General features: G+C 46.2%; 1 protein-coding gene across 1 annotated transcript in view; it reads right to left on the bottom strand.

Annotated features, from left to right (window-relative positions):
• The window catches only part of LOC146173017 (small subunit processome component 20 homolog), an 81,220-nt gene that overhangs the window by 20,227 nt on the left and 45,593 nt on the right, over positions 1 to 15,400 (bottom strand). The window contains exons 33-45 of the mRNA XM_084585590.1: positions 14,527 to 14,600; positions 14,312 to 14,435; positions 12,930 to 13,088; positions 11,633 to 11,791; positions 10,787 to 10,927; positions 9,838 to 10,118; positions 4,954 to 5,156; positions 4,708 to 4,832; positions 3,858 to 3,997; positions 2,752 to 2,908; positions 2,104 to 2,202; positions 827 to 994; positions 34 to 194 (exon numbers count right to left, since the gene is read on the bottom strand). Of these exons, the coding sequence (XP_084441716.1) occupies positions 34 to 194; positions 827 to 994; positions 2,104 to 2,202; positions 2,752 to 2,908; positions 3,858 to 3,997; positions 4,708 to 4,832; positions 4,954 to 5,156; positions 9,838 to 10,118; positions 10,787 to 10,927; positions 11,633 to 11,791; positions 12,930 to 13,088; positions 14,312 to 14,435; positions 14,527 to 14,600 (1,991 nt within the window). The remainder of the gene's footprint in view (positions 1 to 33; positions 195 to 826; positions 995 to 2,103; positions 2,203 to 2,751; positions 2,909 to 3,857; positions 3,998 to 4,707; positions 4,833 to 4,953; positions 5,157 to 9,837; positions 10,119 to 10,786; positions 10,928 to 11,632; positions 11,792 to 12,929; positions 13,089 to 14,311; positions 14,436 to 14,526; positions 14,601 to 15,400) is intronic.

Raw genomic sequence — 15,400 nt, 5'->3', positions numbered from 1 at the left:
GGGCAACACAAGAGGCATCAAGGGGCAACATACTTTTCAACGAGGTTTGGAGCGTTCTCGCTGATGGTCCGGTGTGTATAGATGAGCAGATCTTCTATGGGTACACCCTTGTTGACGGAAAGGCCTAGGACAATGTTGTGCAGGCAGTCGTCACACTTCTTGACCGTCTTGTGGCTTGTCGTCGACAGGAGAACCTGAAGGAACACCGGAAAAGCAGCAAAATGCGCCCCACAGTGTGAAATACACATTCAGACGATACACAAGCTCAATAAAAATGCAAAGATTTGAGGACAGAACAATTTTGAGGTAGATTATGAATGTCATAATGCGAGGAGGTACAACCGCAAAGAATGTCTGATGTGCTATGAACAATAACCAGAGGGTTTCTGCTCGCAAAACTAACACAGAGGGAAGGACAGCAGTTTGCTATGTGCAACAAAAACATATCTAAGGTTTTTTGCTGTTACAACAAATATGCCTACATGGTAAGAAAAAATATATCGTATATAAAAAAAAAATTTCATTTCTCATCCTCCCATTCACAGAAGTGCGCTCCTGAGGTATGCAGCTAACCATACCTATGTTCGTAAGAAACATCAAAGGCCATAAACACCACAAAAAGCAAACTAAATAGTCACAAAAACAGCAGCACTAACTACTTATGATGCAAAATCAGCAACGGCTGTCAGTGATCGGGACTATAGTTGACCTTAAAGAGAATGACTCCGTCGCAGGTTCTGCCCAAAGCAGTCGAAATGTTAAAAACGTTAGAAAGGTTAGAAATGTTTACACTACATCTGAGCGGAGTGAGCTCTCACACACCTACCTCGGAAAGGGCGGGGATCAACTGGGAGAGGCTGTCCGTGGACGCCACCGATGCGAGGATGTTGTAGATGGCAAAGCTCTTGGTGGCCTTGGCTTCCCTGACCTTGCTGCCTATCTGAGCGACCTCCTTCTCCTCGGCAGTGTCCGAGAACAGCTCTGCCTGGCACACCTTCAGGGCACGTTTTCAAACCAAATCGTTATCGCGTAAGCCCACAACCACAAAAAAACAACAACAAAGAAACAGTTTTATAAGAAATTGAGGTCATTCACCCAAAAGGAATTGGCACTGCACAAACCAGATGGAGAAATAAATCAAACACACAAGGAAGCGTACAAGCTAAGCAGAGAACAGCAAAACAGTCAATGGCAGGCAAAACAGGCCTATGTGCCACACCTGAGAGAGCAACTACAGTCAGTGAACAATTGTTTTGGACTTGGCGAGACCCAGGAGATCGTCCGAATAGTTGAGCAGTCCCAAAACCTATAATCTTCAAAACCATCGCCTCCATGCGAAAAACTGGCCACGGAAGTCATCAACTTCACTGCTTCTCGCACTCCAATCAAAAGCGACAGGACAGAGAGCCAATAAGTACAGTCTTCATCAAAAGTCCTGAAGCCAAACAATTTTTGCCTCAGCCGCAAAACAGAGCTGTCACGCCATCATCAAAAGCCAAATGACATTTCAAATGCTGGAAAATTATTTATTACCACAGCAAGAAACAGTCTCATTGTATTTCACGGTTCTTTTAGGCTGCTTCAATGGCGCCATGACAGCTTCATTTTGCAGCTGAGACAAAATTATTTCGACTTCAGGACATTTGATCAAGACTGTGTGCGTATGTGTTCCTACGATGTGCAAGGCTGTTCCTAACTAAATTCCAGAATATCGTGCAAGTCCAAATCATTGCAGTCTGAAAAATCTGTCGGCCGCTGTATATGAGACACAGCATAACAGAAAGATTAAGGATTATTTTGGTTTTGTTTATAGGAATTTTATAGGGTTCAACGTCCCAAAGCACCTGAGGCTATGAGGGACGCCTAAGTGGAGAGCTCTGGAGGTTTCAACCCCCTGGGGTTCCTTAACATGCCCTGACATCACATAGCACACGGGCGCCTTGTCTTTCACCTCCATTGAAAAGCAACGCCGTAGCCGGGATTTGATCCCACATCCTTGCTGCGCTCACCAGTCGAGCGCAGCAGGGCGAGAATCATTTTGACATGCAGGGTTCCTTTTAATGCTTAATAATAATAAAAAAAGAGTGATGGCAAGCAACTGACCTGTACAATGTCGTCAAAGCAGGCATCCAAATCTCCAGCAGCAAGTGCCGAGGACATCGATGAAAGAACGGCGTGCACCGTGTAAGTCAGCACATGAACCTGGACAGAAAGATCACCGAATTTCTGCAACACCAACTCTACCACCTATGTGGCGCCCATTCATTAAAATTGTGCCCTAACCAAACAAATTTTAAATAGTAATTTCTCAATATGATTTGGCACGGGTTTCACCCCTGTGAGTGTGCACAGCAATGGTGTAGCTGCGGGCAGTGCCATACAGGGCGCTAGTAGTCAGCAGAATAAAAACCGGACGGAGTAGGGTACAGAAGGAGGACGAGTTGCGAAAACAGTATCACGATAATACAAAGGCCTGAAAAGCATGAGCAGTGATCTTGCTACCAGCGCTAAAATGGGGAAGGAGGGAGGGGGTTGTGCATTCTTGCCCAACTTACATGCAGTGGAAACTCACAACTGTTTATAATTAGTATAAGTATATATATCACCTATGCTGACTTTTCCAAGCCAATCGGTCACCACCTCGCAGGCCCACAGTTTGAAAACGAATAAGAATGAATGGGTTATTAGCCAAAGAGCGATGTCAATCAAGCAATGTCCACGAAAAAAGAGCAGCACAACATCCTCTCTCACCTGATATCCCCTCTTGAGGACAGCCCGCATCTGGGAGAAAAGGTACTTGAGGTATGGGGCACCCAGCAGCGACATCACCTTCACCAGCGTGCCCCGTGCAGCCTCCCGCACGTCCCGAGAGCGCGACTTGAGGAACTCGCAGATCCTCAGAAGGACGCTGGAGAGACACCGCACACGCACACAAATGAGAGCTGCTGCAGGACAGACGGCCTTTAAAAAGCAGTGCTGGTGGCACTGGTTTAGGTTCACTTTAAGAGAGTTACGCAACAACTTTCCTTGGTGGCATAGAGGTAGCGTGCCCCGACCGCAACGCAAGGGACACAGTTCGATTACTGCATTGACCAACCTATTTTTCTTTTCAACAAAATTGCTCGACTCTTGATGTCGTACCCTTATCAATCTGAATTCACTTTACACCATATTTCCTACCAAACATTTCCTACCAAAAACCTTTAACAACAGTGCATTAAGGAGGTAAAGGTATGAGGCTCTTGAAAACTATTTTTTTAAACATATGTTGCTGAAATTAAGCATGCAAGTGCAGAATAGAATGCTGATTTCAAATATGCATTTAGACCTCAGATATCTCTACTCTAAGAGAAGATACGGCAAAATAACTATCCTAATTAGGTCATTTCATGCAGGCCGTAATGGTTTCTCAGTCAAAAGATCTCTTTTAGGAACATGCAGAGATTTCAAAAAGCCCAATGCACATTCCAACGCTTTCTTTTTTTTCTCCTTAATTGTGGTATATTACCAATGAGACTAAATTTTGTCTCCTTACTGCCACATACTTTTTCTTTCTGACTTTGATATTTAATTATGATCAAGAAAATTAAATTATATCAATTTCCTTGGCTTTAACATGTGCGGTGGACCTTTTGAAATATGTGCATGTTCCTAAAGAAAGGTCTTCTTTAAGGAGAAATTACCATAATGGCCCGTAAGAAATAGATTTGTTATTTTTGAAAACATGTTCTCTTCGTTATGAGGCATTTTAAATCTAAATGCATATTTGAAATCAGCATTCTGCAAGATATGTTGAAAAACAAAGAAGTTTTAAAGATCCTCATCCCCCGCCTAACAAAAGGCAGATCGTCACTCACCTCGGCAGGTGTCGCTGCAACATGCCATCTGGGAGTGCCTGCAGCAGCTTGACCATGGCCACCGCTATGGGGATCCGAAGGATCTCCTGCTCCTCCGGACAAACCTCCTTCACTGTACTGTGCTCGTCATCTACACGCACCTGGAGGGGTTCAAACATTCACCACATTGTAATAGTCGAGCCCACTCATAAGGAACCCGACGGCTGGATGAATCAGGTTTGTTGTAGCCGAGGTTCATAGTGAACGGATTTCTCCCAGTAGAGCAAAAAAAATACCAAGTCTGAGATATAGGGCATTTATTTCTTTAAGAAAAACAGCTATCTGTGCCCATGTCTTGAAAGTAGATCAAGGTCACAGCACTTCATCAGCTCTTCCATGCTGGAGAGCTTCGGGTTCGCACGCAGTTCGCACCCCAGCATGTCTGCTACCTTGGCATCTCGACCATGCCCCATAAAATGCTCTCTTCGGCGACGTGCTGGGCACCGTAGTCACCAAAGGCTGAGTCTGTGGTCGTGGCTACCATGATCAATCAGAAGGGTTATTGTGCATAAGTTATCAACTTCCAGCAGCTTGGAAATTTGGAGCTGAACTAACCTTTTTAGATGTTTTAGCGATATCCGCAAAGTATGCAAATAATTAGTCATTAACTGTACTTGATAACTTATTACTTTGCTTCTCCTAATTATGGCACATTTTCCAGCGTTCTTACTTTAAAAATATTTTGAGTTTTCCAAATATGCTATTTGCTTTGAGGCCTAACAGGATAAGACATTGACCTAAACATTCTAAGGATTTCAATACCTCCACAACACTACCAACACACAAGAGAACTGTCACAGCGAGAACCTACCTTCTGGTTCAACGCCCTGTGTAGCTTTGGCAGGAGGCGGGTGGCTATGGCCGTGTGAATGGCCGTGGCTACCTTTTCACTCAAGGCTGTGTCTTTGCCATTGTCCGAAGCCCCTTCCACCTCACCTTTCAGAAGAAAAAAAAAAAAAGTTGAAATAGATAGAATGATACCTGAACCCCTGTTTCACGAGCAAAAGCCTCAGCTTCTGTTCCAGCAATGCTAGAACGATACAGCACGCCCACGCACCATTTTCATGAGGAAGTTCATTTTCATCTACGGCATTTTCCTCCAGCTCGGGGTCTGCACCAGCCTTTTCATCATCTTCCTCAGCGGCTCCTTTCTCGGCTTGGCTTGCATCCTCAGCTGGTTTGGCTACCCCTGGCTTCTGGCGGATGCCTTTGGACTTGCTGAGGTCAAAGTGAAACGCATCTAGGATGCCCACCACTAACCTGTCAATGAAATAAAAGCATCTGTTTGCACCGAAGGGTGAACAAGACTACAAGTGCAGAGTGGGCAATGAAATTAACCCCTGTTTCATCAAAAACAGCTTTTGTAGTTATTGTATTTACACAATTATAAGTTGACCCTTTCTTTAAAATTAGAAAACACAGTGGGATGGTCGACTTGCAATCGAAACCAAAGCATGGCATTGCCAATAAGAGCAAGATAAAAAATGTATCGAAGAAGCTATGCCTAATTCATTTGCTCTACGGCTCTAAGAGCAACATTCAGTTACCGTATTTACTCGAATCTAACGCGCCCTCGATTGTAACGCGCACCCGTTTTTCGTGACCCCCCCCCCCCCCCCGAAAAAAAAAAAAGCTCCGATTGTAACGCGCACCCGTTCTCCGCGAAAAAGAGTACCGCGCACCTAACGCTTTCATACAGCAATACAACTTTGTCTCGTTTGGAAAAGCAAAGATTTAATCTCGGTGCACTAAAAAACACACACACAAAAGGAAACGGCTTATCTTGCCAAGATTGTCACTATGCCGGCACAAGGTTCACTCGTCGTCGCTGTCAGACAACTCCTTGTCACTGCTGACGGACCAAAGCATCTCATCCTCGGTGCCGTCCATGGCATTCGATATGCCACATTTTTTAAAGGCCTTGATGACCATGGCAGACGGTATCGTGCACCACGCATCTTTCGCCCATCCAGTGAAGTCTTGCAGCGAGGCACGCTTCATTCTGTTGCTGGGAGTGAATTCATGGCAGCCACTCACAAGCCATTCGGTGTACAGCGCCCGAATCCTATCTTTCACTGGCTTGTTCAAGCAAACATCGAGCGGCTGGAGCTGCGATGTCATGCCACCTGGTATCACGACAAGGTCGGTGTTGCACGCAGCGAGCTTGTCCTTGATGCGTTGGTCGAGATGGCACTTGAAAGCGTCGAGCACAAGCATCGCACGCAGGCCCAAACTGCCGCCGGGTCTCTTGCGCCAGACGTTATCGATCCAGTCGGCGACCAAGTCTGTTGTCATCCAACCTTTTTCATTGGCGCGCACAAGCCCTGTATACATGGACTCGACAGAGTCGGGTCGAGTAAGCCTGTCGAGTAAAAAACCAGTTGTCGGGTTCATGTATACGCAGTCGGGTCGAGTAAAATAGCCGCGGAGCGGGTCGCGTTAACTCGCTTGCAGGGGGTAGGTTAACTCGCTTGACCCGCTTGTCTAAAAGCATGTAGACGCTGTCGAGTCAGGGAGTCGAGTTATGGCGAACTCTGGGATTAAAAAGCAACCGGAACGGCGAGGAGCGTCAGCGAAGTTGAAGGCTTTTTAGCCCTCATCAACGATAATAAATAATAATCGAAGCTCTCGATACTAAAAGGCAACGGAATCAATTATGAGTAGGAAACTTGCACAATAACTTCAAATCTCGACGCTACGCGCCGCTGCGATACTTACTCGCTAGAAAGCGAGTTCATGTAGACACCAATCGGGTCGAGTAATGGTGACCTCGCTTACTCGACGCTTACCCGACCCGGTGCTGTCGAGTCCATGTATACAAGGCTACAATCACGCCACTCGGAAACACGATTCCTTTCGGGAGCGTCTTGCGCCTGAATATGAGATACGGGGGCAGCTTGTGTCCATCCGCGGTGCAACAAAGCATTGCGGTGACGCGTGTTTTTTCGTGGCCGGAAGACAACACACGCACTTGCTTCGCCCCCTTCTTTTCAACGGTTGTGGTGGCAGGCATGTCAAAGTACAGCGGTGTCTGATCGGCATTTCCAATCTGGCCGAGGTGGTAGCCGTACTTGCGGCGCAAACTTAGAACGAACCGCTGAAAACTGTGCAGCTTTTCTTCGTACTCTTCAGGCAACTTCTGGCATATCCCTGTCCGCCTTCGAAGAGAAAAGCCTTTTCTCTTCATAAAATTAGACAGCCAGCACCTGCTCGCTTTAAAGTCGCTCCGCGTTAGCCCTGTTTGTAGGGCTAGCTGCATCGCCCGGACTTTGAGCAGGTCCGTCGTCACTGGCCGCTGCGCCGCTCGCTGCTCTAGAACATATTCTGCAAGCCGCTCTTCTATTTCGGTGAACCGGCCCTGCTTCGGTCCACTGAAACCTTTTCGTGTAGCCTTGCTGCCGAAAATCTTTTCCTTCTGCTTGCGCCAGTTCCGCACGCATGTTTCCGGAACTCCGAATGCGCGTGATGCGGCCCGATTTCCGTCCGTCTCTGCACACACGATGACTTTCCGTTTAAATGCGGCATCATGATGAACTCGACGAATCTTCGGCACGTCCATACTGGTCAGTCAATCGCAGAAAACGGGTAGGCTAACCAAAGCACATGTACCAGAGCACACGAAGGACGCTACTGCAGCTAGGCATAGACAGCTAGACCAGCTAGTAGGCTCGAAGCATAGAGTTTCTTACTCTTACCTAGAGGGAAAGCTGTGCTGCCGTCTATGGGAGTTTACACGGAGTTTCCAGACGGCCAGTTCAGCCACCATGGGTGCTCAAAGCATCATGGGCCGGAGAGCTACCGAGTGCAGAACTACAACTTTTGGCTAAAAGTAATGCAAAGATAAACGTTGTTCTACCGTAAATAATGTCCTAAGATTGAATATTGTGACTATAAATTGCAAAAAGAGAGAGAAACAGAATACCAGTGTGAGATTTATCCAATATAAGCGATGGCCCTTTCTCCTATTGGCTTAGTTTTGAGCAGCACAAATACCAATATTTCGCAGTTAATAGGCACACTTTGAAACAAAAAAAAATGTTATGAAAATATTTATGGTTGTGCAATCACTTAAGGAAGTTTTTAGTGGCATTTCGGGAAACAAAAACCATTTATTGGCGACGTCTGCTTTTGCGCCTTCGCTACTAGGCTTTCGCGGTCTATGTACGCACCTTCAGATGATGATGATAAGAAAAAAGAAACATTGCAGTAACGCCACTCCACGTACCCGAGAAAAACCGACTGTCCCGCAACAAGTAGCACACCGGCCCATGATTCTTAGCGCGCCCATGGTGGCTGAAGTGCAGCGCCATCAGCTTTCCCTCTAGTTAGTGTAAGGAACTCTATGGCTCGAAGTGCATACCAGGCGGCCATTTTGAAATGCCGATGGCGATATGATATCGGAGATTTAGGGTCGTACTCGATTCTAGCGCGCACCCAATTTTTGGACACGATATATCGGAAAAAAGGTGCGCGTTAGATTCGAGTAAATACGGTATTGTGTGCGTTTCTCAGGAATACTGTTTCTTTCTTACTTTTTTTTTTTTTATTTTACTGCGCAGCACAAACTGTACCTATGGGAGTGTCGGTAGTTAACGGAAGAGCTGCTATTCCAATCGCGGGTCCCTCGCTTTTTGCACATCAGTCCCGTCAGGTCACGTGACACGACAGCACTTCCAATGAGTGTCGAAGGTCGATGGAAGTGCTGACAGACACTGATTATTCGTTGAGTTCGCGCCTTTGACTTGACGGCCGGCCACATGCTTCATCATGAGCTCTCCAGTCCGAAAAGCATTCGGCACTCATTCACTGTGGCATTCAAGAAGGCAGCCATCATTTATACCGTAGAAACAACTGCGCTGTGGGCCGCAATTCGAAGATTCTAAACGGGTTATGCGGTAGTGGCGAGACAAGGTTTTCAACTGTGATGCTAAAGCCAAGAGGCTTCTTAGGAATACAATCGAGAACGCTATCCAGAGATGGAGGTGAAGCTTGTAGCACATATAACTGAAATACGTGATCTGGAGTGGAGACGACTTGCCCAGCCAAACAATAAATTTTCATTGCGAGAAGCCTCCACCAATATGCTTTTTTTTTTCCTGGGTACGCAATGTTGGGGGGCTGACTTACAATTGAGTAAATATGGTAACCATAACCAGCATATAGCATCATGTCTAATCAGATTGAATCGGATCGATAACCGCCAACCCAATGATATAAAAAAATTCAGAGATTTTGGGGCTAGGCCGCATTCAATTTCTCAGGTGGCGAGGGGAGTGAGCCAGAAGCGGCTGCGTCCGCACAAAATTTTAAATTTATTCCAAATAGTCTTTTCGCAGCAGGAATTTGCAGACTGCGCAGCAGCAGCTGCTTCAGGAGCCACACACAATGAACGCCACTTTTGCTAGTGTAAAGCCACTGCAAACTAAGCCAAAACCCCTTTGGCATGATTTGGCAACGATGACAATGGCCTTAGTGCAGCCATTGATGGTAAAGCTGGTGACTGCGACATAGATGCTGGTTCTGCAAGAAGTTCTTCGCAAAAGCTAGTTTCGCGTACGCAGCGATAATTTTTCGGGAGATAGATGGCCGTGCTTGTACAACTGGAAAGTATACTCGAGATTCAACAGTCTCCCACGCAAATTAGGAGAGTTGGCAGGTATCCAGATCGAATTTTCTGCAGGCAATACTGAGCAGCTAAAACCAGTGTTCAGCTAAATTTATCGGTACGACATCGAAGCAATCAGTTTGAGCCAGTTCCGGCTCGTTAGGGAAAGCAGTTTCAAGCAGGATGGAGCAAATGGGCTTCCACCCCTGTCCAATCAACTCCACTGCCACTATTTGTTCCAAAACGTTATTTAACTGCTACCGCTTACAAAAACTGATGTTAATAGAAGACTGCATGCAGGCAAAGCAAGAGTCACACCACACACTATGTCCTCACCGCACAGCCATCTTGTGGTGCTCCGAGTCCCGCTGCAGCTGCACCAGGTACCGGGACAGGGTGGCCTCGTAGTGGCGCCACGGCAGTCGCCCGCACAGCGCCCCCACCACGTCAATGGCCGCATCCACCAGTGCTGTGTGCTTGGCATATGCGGTGTTGAACAGGTAGCACGAGCTCAGGGGCAGCAGCACACCGCAGATGGCCGATGGTGTCAGCGAGGTGAACTCGGCCGCCCTCAGTGCGGTCGCTAGACGCGTGAGGGCCCGCGCGCGCCTGTGCATCTGAAGCAGGAAAAGGCAGAGGCAGCGACATTTAGCTCTTCAGGGGAAACGGAACACAACAAGAGATGATAATGCCAGCAAAGGAGTATGAGGTGCTGCCTGGCAAACATGCTGCTACCGACAATTAAAAAAAAAAAAGAAAGGAAGTTATACTGTGCCAAAGCAGGAAAAACAAATTAGGAACCATTTCCACTTAGAGTACGCACAAACCAGCCGAAGTCCACAACCTCTCCACACATAAAAGCGGTCAGCAACATATCTTCAAAGAAGAACCTCAGTATGATCGCAGCAGATATAAATTTCAGTACCAAATAAATTCACAAAATTCCGGGCCAAAGTTTATTGCGCTCAATGTGCATTGTCTCGGTAATTAGACTATCTTGCGCCCTTAGGGATGACCCAAATACAACTATACCCACAAGTAGTAAATGCCATCCTCTCCTCGACAACACTGCGAAAGCCATTTACGCGCTGACGCTGAGGCAACAAGCAGTGCCATACAATCATAAATCAATCCTACCAGCAACAAATGCTATCTAACATACTCCGTTATCTGTTAACCTGTTATCTAACATACTCTGCTCTCTTCCCATCTCTTACTTTACCCTTTCTACCGCTTGACACAAATTTTTGTTTGGAACAAGGGGAATGTATAGAGGAAAACGCACCTGTATGTGGCACAGGTTCTCCCAGAAGTCAAGCTCCACGTCCCGCTCACAGCACAACTGGCTGAGGCCGATGAGGGATGGGTGCTCACCACAGTGACGCAGCAGTTGTGAAAGAACGCGGACAAACTCCAGGCGACTCTGCTGTTGGGGCATACATACAGAAATCTCAATTACAGCATTCAAAGCTCGACTGTTAGGCCTCATTAGGGACCGCAAGAATGTCAGAAAAATAAAATTTTAGGGCAAAAATCATTTTACACAAATTTCTGATTGCCACTTTGGTGGTGGAAGAGGTGAGCAGTTTTTTGCCCACTCTGATGCTTAGAGGTCTCGTCACGCAATGTTTACACACCACGGACAGCAACCGATGTTCGATGGCTCTACTGTCGTCAGCACGTCACGAGAAAACGTACAGGCTTAGACGGAGTCGCTTTTTTGAGGGGATGCTTTACTGCCCAGTCCTCAGAGCCCGAGAAGTGAAGCATCCTCAAAATCGGACGGGGCCGTCTGTGAATTGCAGTGGGGCCGTCATTAATTTATGCTTCAAGATTGTGAAAATATGATGAAATAAAGTGAAATTCAAGCTAGAAAGGAGCACACTAGGAGTGGGGCCCTTTCCGCAGTGTGACGCAGTAACAAGTCTTTCTTCCTGCCTTCGGACCTCAGGAGCTGACTCACGAAAAATGTGACATAGCAGCCAATTTTCATCAAATCCACAGAACCAGCATTTCAAATACACCAGGACTAAAGAAAAAATCCCCAAGTCCATGCACCAACTTAATTAAAATAAAACTTACTGTGTTTATTGACTAGTAAAGCTGAACGATTCGCAACCTCTGCACTCACCTCTGCCTTGCCACGCAGTCCCTGGCGGATTTCACCCATCAGTGCACTGGTGACGCACTTCTCGTAGACGTCCTTCTCTGTCGACAGCCAGCAATGGAACACGGGGCCCATCTGGGCCAAGGCCAGCGAGGCTGCGTCCCGCAGGGCAAGGTCGTCCACCTAGGCCAAACAGTACACGTCAGGCGACATTACGGTTCCACTCCCCATGAATACAGCCCAGACACCAATCAAACAGTTCTGTATAGGTCAAGAGCACACAAACTTGATGACCAAAAATGCTTAAACTAGATGGAGGCGAAAACAAGGCGCCCGTGTGCTGTGCGATGCTAGTGCACATTAAAGAACCCCAGGTGGTCAAAATTTCCGGAGCCCTCCAGTACAACGTTTCTTGCAGCCCAAGTCCCTTTGGGACGTTAAACCCCATAAGTCAAAACAAACCAAATTAGAATCTCGATGATACAGACCTCACAGGTTCGCGAAACGTGTTTATGTCATCCAAACTTTGTATCCCCATGCAGAAACATGGGAAATGCATTCAAAAATATCTGTTTAGAGTTGACAGAACTTGTTTATGGCTGTGCACCACAGCCCAATGCTCGTGGCGTGCACCAACGGGACGTCGACCGATGATTGCAGCATCGGAGAAGTGTGGGCAACAATTTGTGCTTGAGAATGCTGTCATGGCTTCACATTCATACTATCCAGTCACAAGGAAGAGTTTTCGGAACATCCAAAATTTTCCACACTGTACACAGTGCAAAGAAAAAGTTAAATTCGCATAATCTCTAAAATTCACTAGTGAGAAAGTTACAGTAGCGAAGCGATAGAATAGTACCATCAAGATTCAGCATCAGAGATGGACAGCTAAAGTCACTGCCTCATTTGCAACAGGCACTTCAACCTCATCATCAGGGAAACAGTAAAAGGAGAGGGAGAGAACATAAGAAGAAAATTTTCAATTAGCTAAGTAGCAAACAGAATGTAGCGTGTAAGAGCAATTTGAAATATAAGCCATCAAAAGAATGGTGACATAAATCAAAAACTCATGATATGCATAAAATATCTGTTTCCTGACTAATTCAGACAATATATGCGATGATGAAATGTTTGAGGGGCTCCTAGACAACAACACGTGCTGCATTTATGGCAACTATCCACTCGTTGAAGGCCAGAAACATGGGGACAGAAGCTCCAACATTTGACAAGCTCGTCTCATCAACACATGGTAAGCAGAAACAGATCTCAAAAGTAGTCACCAACCAGCAGCCACATGCAAAATGTTAGAAACTGCCCTCACAGCTCGAATGGTGTACGTGCAGTTGCAAATCACTGCCAGCACGATCCGGATGTCTGGATTCTCCTTCTGCCCGTGCACCAGGGGAGCGGCCATCTTGAATCCCTCCAGCCTCATCCGATAGTCCGGCTCTTCGGCAGCCCTCTTATTCCAGGAGTTCACCTGGGAGGCAGATGCGGAAGAAAAAAGGGGGACAGAATTAGCACTGTTTGTTTATCCTCCAGCCCGACTGCTTGCTATCAACTTTGCAGTAACCATAATTAATGCAAGCGAAGTTTAAATTTAAGCAATTATGTCGGTGACTGCAGCAATCAGCACAGTTTTCAATTACAGTAATATTGTGTTAACTTGACTCCCGTTAATAAAAAAATTGCGGATGATTTGAACTACGCAAGTCTATGATAGCATCAGACACTCGTTAATTCAGACATGAGCAGGCTTGCTCTGCTTAATTAGGACGGGCGATCGTCACGTCAAGGTAAGACCCACGTGGCTAGCAGTAACTGAAAAAGACCTCCTCAAAACCCAACTGCATGAAACAGTGCTGCCCACTAAGACAGGTTCGACGATTATCAGAAGCTCCTTATTTCCAAAATATAGCCCAGTTGCATAGTCTCGGTTCTCCTTTCCCTAACTTCACGCCATCCTGCAGCTGCGACTGGACGAATGTCAGTCACGCTGTTTGGTGCATCACTGTTCTCTTATTTTTACCTTGAAATGATGCGAAGTGGTTTTAACACCTGTGCATATATCTCTTGCGTGCATCCACGTGCTGCTTCCAATGTGCTGAAAGAGCGTGCTGATCGCGGGCAGTTGCAGGGCACTTCACCACGATGCTTCACCGCATGAACTGAGCAGTGAAGCATCCTCGATATACAACGGGGCTGTTTAGTGAAAAGGCATCACTGCAGTTGCGTCACACTGCACAAAGAGTAGCGGAGGCCTTTACAATTCTTAACAGTAAACGTAAATTAAAGCATTTGATGGAACTAGGAAAAACCGTCATTCTCACTTGGCTCAACTGCAGACAACCATCAAACAGCCGTTAATTAGTAGAATTACTAATTCGACGCAAAAGGTTTTCCGCAGTTTTTTCAGTACCATTTCTTAATTCAGACTTTCGGCTATTTCAAACATTTTTTTTTTTTTTTTTTTGTCTTGAAGGCTGAGTTAACGAGCGTTTACTTTATTTCAAACCTCAGTTCCAACATGACGCCATACATGACATGACATAGCCAACAGTCCCACAATCCTTACTTCAAAGTAAGGGTAGGTGCAGCAAAAAACTGATTATTACAGATGACTGTAATTCGATGGAGTTGTCATTAGAGTCCCACTGAAAAGAAAAGGAAATGCAAAGGAGAAAGTGCATGACAGAAGCCAACCTTGGCAACAAACGACGACAGCTCGGCAAAACAGGGAACCCGCTCAGCCACGACCGCGTAGATGTCGCACAGCAGACGCCTCGACTGGTGGTTGCCAAGGCTCGAGAACAGAATGGCGGTGTATCTGAAATATGGGCACCAGATATGGAGCTCACGAGCAACCGAAGGTAACCCCAGTGCCTCCCCCAACAGAGCAGCACGAGCTGACGACATACCCCAACAGCGAGTCTGGGCTGTCAGCAACCTTGGCCAGGTTGAGGACCGTCGACAGCTTTTGCTGGTCAGAATCCTGAAAGACAAGAGCACAAACGATGCAAGTTACGAACTTATCCGAGAACACTGTCTGCTTGGTGTGTTGTAAAACCAACAAGCGTTAATGCTTTGCCAGGTCAAACCACAAGCTCGCTGATGCGCAGAGTTTCTGCAGAGCTACTTGCTCATTACTTCCCCAAACTAGCGTGCACGTTCTTTACTGTGAAGCACAGAGACAACTTAGAACTCGTATGCTGTGCAGATAGCGCAGCTCCTGTTACCCATGGAAAGCAAACTCTTTCTTGGTGGCAAGAGGTGCCACTGCCATTTTGCGCAGAGAAACCAGGCATTTTTTGCAAGACCCGGCAGAAGAACAGGTTTGCTTCAAGTCAGCTAAGTATGTGCAATAACCAGAATCACTGCAAGGATAAGCCCCCCAATATTAGACACAACCCCTACATAATATATCAGCAACTGTAAGCTTCTAGTGCGACCCTCAGAAACCTTAACACCTATATTTCTCTCTGATTCAACACTCAGACCACAGTTAGTACGGTACGGTAGGAGAAAAATTATTGTTTGATGTTTTAAAAGTCAAAAAATATGAAAATAGCTTGAATAGTTATAACAAAATTGTAAAATGTCCGCGATTTTTCGTATGCAGTTTTTGCATGAAGACTCAAAAGTACAATGCAGTATGAAAATGAGATTAAGAATTGATTGTAAGGGAAACAATCTTGAAAGTGTTTATAGTAAATCAAAATTATTCGAAGGCTTCCCAATTGCGCTGAAGGCGCAGCGCAATTGAGACAGCAGCCTCCCCCAACGCAGCGACTT

Source organism: Amblyomma maculatum, chromosome 11 (assembly GCF_055883805.1).
Source record: "Amblyomma maculatum isolate TAMU_Amacu chromosome 11, ASM5588380v1, whole genome shotgun sequence".
In the NCBI taxonomy this organism is placed as follows: Eukaryota; Metazoa; Arthropoda; class Arachnida; order Ixodida; family Ixodidae; genus Amblyomma; species Amblyomma maculatum.
Note: the sequence above shows the minus strand (reverse complement) of the source record. Positions and strands in the feature narration are given on the sequence as shown.